At 57.9% G+C, this 3,509-nt stretch overlaps 1 protein-coding gene across 1 annotated transcript; it reads right to left on the bottom strand.

Annotated features, from left to right (window-relative positions):
- Window positions 1-378: 378 nt before the first annotated feature.
- Window positions 379-1,173, bottom strand: LOC136154195 (melanoma-associated antigen 10-like). The gene has a single exon (XM_065916463.1). The coding sequence runs from the start codon at window positions 1,171-1,173 to the stop codon at window positions 379-381; it is 795 nt and encodes a 264-aa protein (XP_065772535.1).
- Window positions 1,174-3,509: the final 2,336 nt, after the last annotated feature.

Here is a 3,509-nt window from a genome sequence, read left to right on the forward strand (position 1 = left end):
TAAGCTCACTTTTCCAAAACAGTTCTAATTCCAATTCCACTCCATTCTGTTCAGGACCACAAAACACAATGGAAGAGTTTCCAATATCTTTTACAAAACAGCAAAACTCTTGTTCATGAATTGGATAAGCACAAACGCTCTGTGATCAGCATCATTCATGAAGCTAAGACACTGAAGTTTATTTAGTCTTCTATGAAAACAAGCAAAGTTTGAAATTTTTCTAAGGAAAGCAGGTGAATCTCCAAGTCATCATAGAGAACAGGAACCCAAAGATGCAATAGACTGGTTTCCCAAAGTGCCCCAGGGCCTCACTTCTGAGAAGGCTGACCACTCCGTCTTCAATCACAGAGGGAAGGATCACCTGGATCCTGCTCTGGCTCAGGCAGCCTCATCCTCCTCCCTTGCAGCCTCTGCAGACAGGGGTGGGAAGGCCCTCGAAGCCCTTTCTTTGACCCTGAGCAGAAATGCCATGACTTCCTGCTTGCTGGTCTCCGCATAGGCCCGGGGACCCCACAGGAACTCATAGCGAGCAGGGTAGCTGTAAGGCACCTGCCGGTACTCCCGGTACCCCTGCTGCACCCACACATGTGTCAGAAGTGTCCTGGGATCCCCAAAGACACAGTGCACACTCCCAACACACACACCCAATCTGCTGAGTGCTCCCCAGACCTTCTCCTCAGGGGCGCGGTCCCCATTCCTCATGATCAGGCTGAGGATCAGCACCAGGAGGCCGGCCTTGGGCATGCTCTGCCCACCGCTCAGCATCACATCACAGGTGAGGCCCAGGTTGGGGACCATGATGTAGATGTGCTCCCTGGGGTCCACCTCCTTCACCTCCACACCACAGACCAGCTCCAGGCACTGTGAGGCTTGGCTGAAGACCACCGGGAAGTGCTCCTGGTTATCCCTGAGGACCTTCTTCAGTATTTCCGCCTGGGAGGTCAGCTCCTTGGCTCGATACTTGAAGAGCAGGAACTTTATTAGGTTAGCTTTCATCTCCTTCAGAGCCTCCTGGGGCAAGGGCTCCCCAGTGGCTACGGAGGACACTGTGAGGGAGGAGGCTGAGGTGGATGCAGCCACCCCTGCCTCAGCCCCCAAGAGCTGCACATTCACTGGGCACTGGGCCTCGCCAGGGTCCGGAAAGCCTTCCTCGGGCTTGCTCAGCTCACTCATCTCGACCACGAGCACGATGCCTGGGATGAAACCACAGACAGGAGTGGGGCAGGGGAATAGATGGGGATCACGGGCCAGGCTAGGGGAGAGAGGGGCTGTGAATGGCCTCAGCTGAGATCCACACCCTGGGCGGTCTCACACAGGCCACTTACAGGTCTCCTTTTGTGGGGTGCTCTCAGACCTCACAGGGGCAAGCCTCCAGGGCAGCCAGTCCGCTGGCTACCTGAAAGAGGAAGGGAGGTGTCTCCCCATGGTGCAGTCAGCACAGTCTGGGATTTCCAGGGCTGACAAGGTGGGGGATTAAGCCCTTGTGGGGTCCCCTCTGTTCTGGGATGGGGAGCTCCTGGTGCACACTCTGGGCACCCTCCTCACCTTGACTCCTGGGACTGCCTGGACCACCTCTGCCCTCTGACCTCAGGACTGGAGCCTCAGTCCTCTGCCTTCCTCTCCCGGTTCCTGGCGCTCCTGTGAGAGAAAGGGAGGGGGCAGCTCTGCGGTATCCTGTGGCACAGCCCTGAGCCTTCCATGACAGTACGAGGGGTAGACTCTGTGAGGTCCCCCAAGTTGTGTGGTAGGAGGTCCCCTCAGGGCTCCCTTGTAGTGCTCACCTTTCCCCTGGCACGACCTGGTCCCTCCCCTCTGGGGACCTGCATGGAAATTCTGAACAAGGTCCGAGCCTGAACAGAAAGCGCTGAGGGGCTCCACATGCAGCCGAACCTACTCAGGGTTTCCTGTGGGTCCTAGGCTGGGGAGATGCTCAGTCCTCAACTCCTCCTCATGTCCGGCCTTGGCCTCCCAGCACTGGCCACAGGGGCGGGGGTCTCCTCAGTCCTCCCTCGGGTTTGGGGAGTCCAGCCTCTGCCGACCTGAAGTCTCCACCCTCCGCCAGAAAAACCTCACCTCCTAAGGTCCCTAAGCCAGAGGCCAAGAAACTGCTCACCCTGCTCTAGGGCCTCTAAGAGTCCACATAAGGGCCAGGATCCCTGCCTCCCTGTTGGGGTCTTTCTGCCTCCTTCCATCCTCGCATGCAGCCTGGACTCCAGGCAGAACCGGGGACTGTCCCGTCCGCCATTTTGAGACCGTGCCGCTTTCACGAGATCCCCAGTCTCTCTGAGAACAGCATGTGAGGAAGGCAGACAGGCAGTGTGCTCTTCTTACCCCAAGCTCTCCCAGGGCCGACTACAGGGGCGGGGATCTGTGGGGTTCCGTCGGTCCTCACGCAGGGTCGCCTCAGCCCTCCTTCAGGCACCTCACCTCGCCTCTGAGCAGGACCAGGGATTCTCTGCTCTCCCCAACTGAAGCTCCGCCCCTTATACCAGGGCCCGGTCTCTCCAAGACCCGGATGTCAGGAAGTCAAATCATGCCTGCTGCACTCATTCTACCCCCACAGTTGCCCTGGACTGACAACAGAAACGTGTTTCTCTGAGGTGTCCTGTGAGTGGGGTCCAGGGTCCTCTAGTTCTCCTCCTCAGGGTCCTCAACCTGACACCCCGCCAGACCTGAGAATTGGACCGCCTGAGGCCCCACCCCATATGCAAGGTACCCAGTCTGAGACTCGGATGTCAGGAAGTCAGCCCCCATACCAGGTCCCCAGTCTGAGATCCGGATGTGAGGAAGTGAGACCATGCACGTTGGGCTCATCCTACCCCACGGCCGCCAAGGACCAACAGCAGGTACAGGCTTCTCTGAGGTCTCTTTTGATTGAGGTCAGAGTCCCCTCAGTCCTCCCTCAGAGTCTCCAAATTGAAACTCCGCAGGAGCTGGGCTTCTTCCCTCTGCTCACCTGAGGACACGCCCCCTCTCCCAGGTCCCCGGTTTCTCTGAGACCTGGATGCCAGGTAATGCAGCATGAGCTCATCCACCCTCTGTGCTCCCTGAGCCTTGATGTGAGGGTCCCACCTCTGGTCAACACAGGGGTCATCCCCAGATCTGCCAGGGCTCAGGATGAGGTCCCTGAGGGAGATTATAAGGAACCCCACAGATCCCTACCCCTGCTGTCAGCCCTGAGCCACCCTGCTGGTGGGATGAGCACTTGGCAGCCTGTTCTGACTTCCGCATCTGTGTCTCAGATACATTAGGCATCTGTCAGAAGGGGCAGGGCTTCAGATGGGCAGAGGGGAAGATCTTAGTTCTTTGGAGGGTCAAGGTGAGGATGCTGAGGGAGGACTGAGGGGACCCTGAACCCCAGAGCAGAGTGGGCTCTGGGAGGACATAGGGCGGATGAACATATGCTGCATTTCCTGACATCCAGGTCTCAGAGAGACTGGGGACCTGGTATAGGGGGCTGACTTCCTGACATCCAGTCTCAAACTGGGGACCTGGTATAGGCAGCTGGC

Source organism: Muntiacus reevesi, chromosome X (genome assembly GCF_963930625.1).
Source record: "Muntiacus reevesi chromosome X, mMunRee1.1, whole genome shotgun sequence".
NCBI lineage: Eukaryota > Metazoa > Chordata > Mammalia > Artiodactyla > Cervidae > Muntiacus > Muntiacus reevesi.

Excerpts from the sequence above, each read along its gene's own strand:
- LOC136154195 (XM_065916463.1), bottom strand. The coding sequence starts at position 1,173 with ATGAGTGAGCTGAGCAAGCCCGAGGAAGGCTTTCCGGACCCTGGCGAG.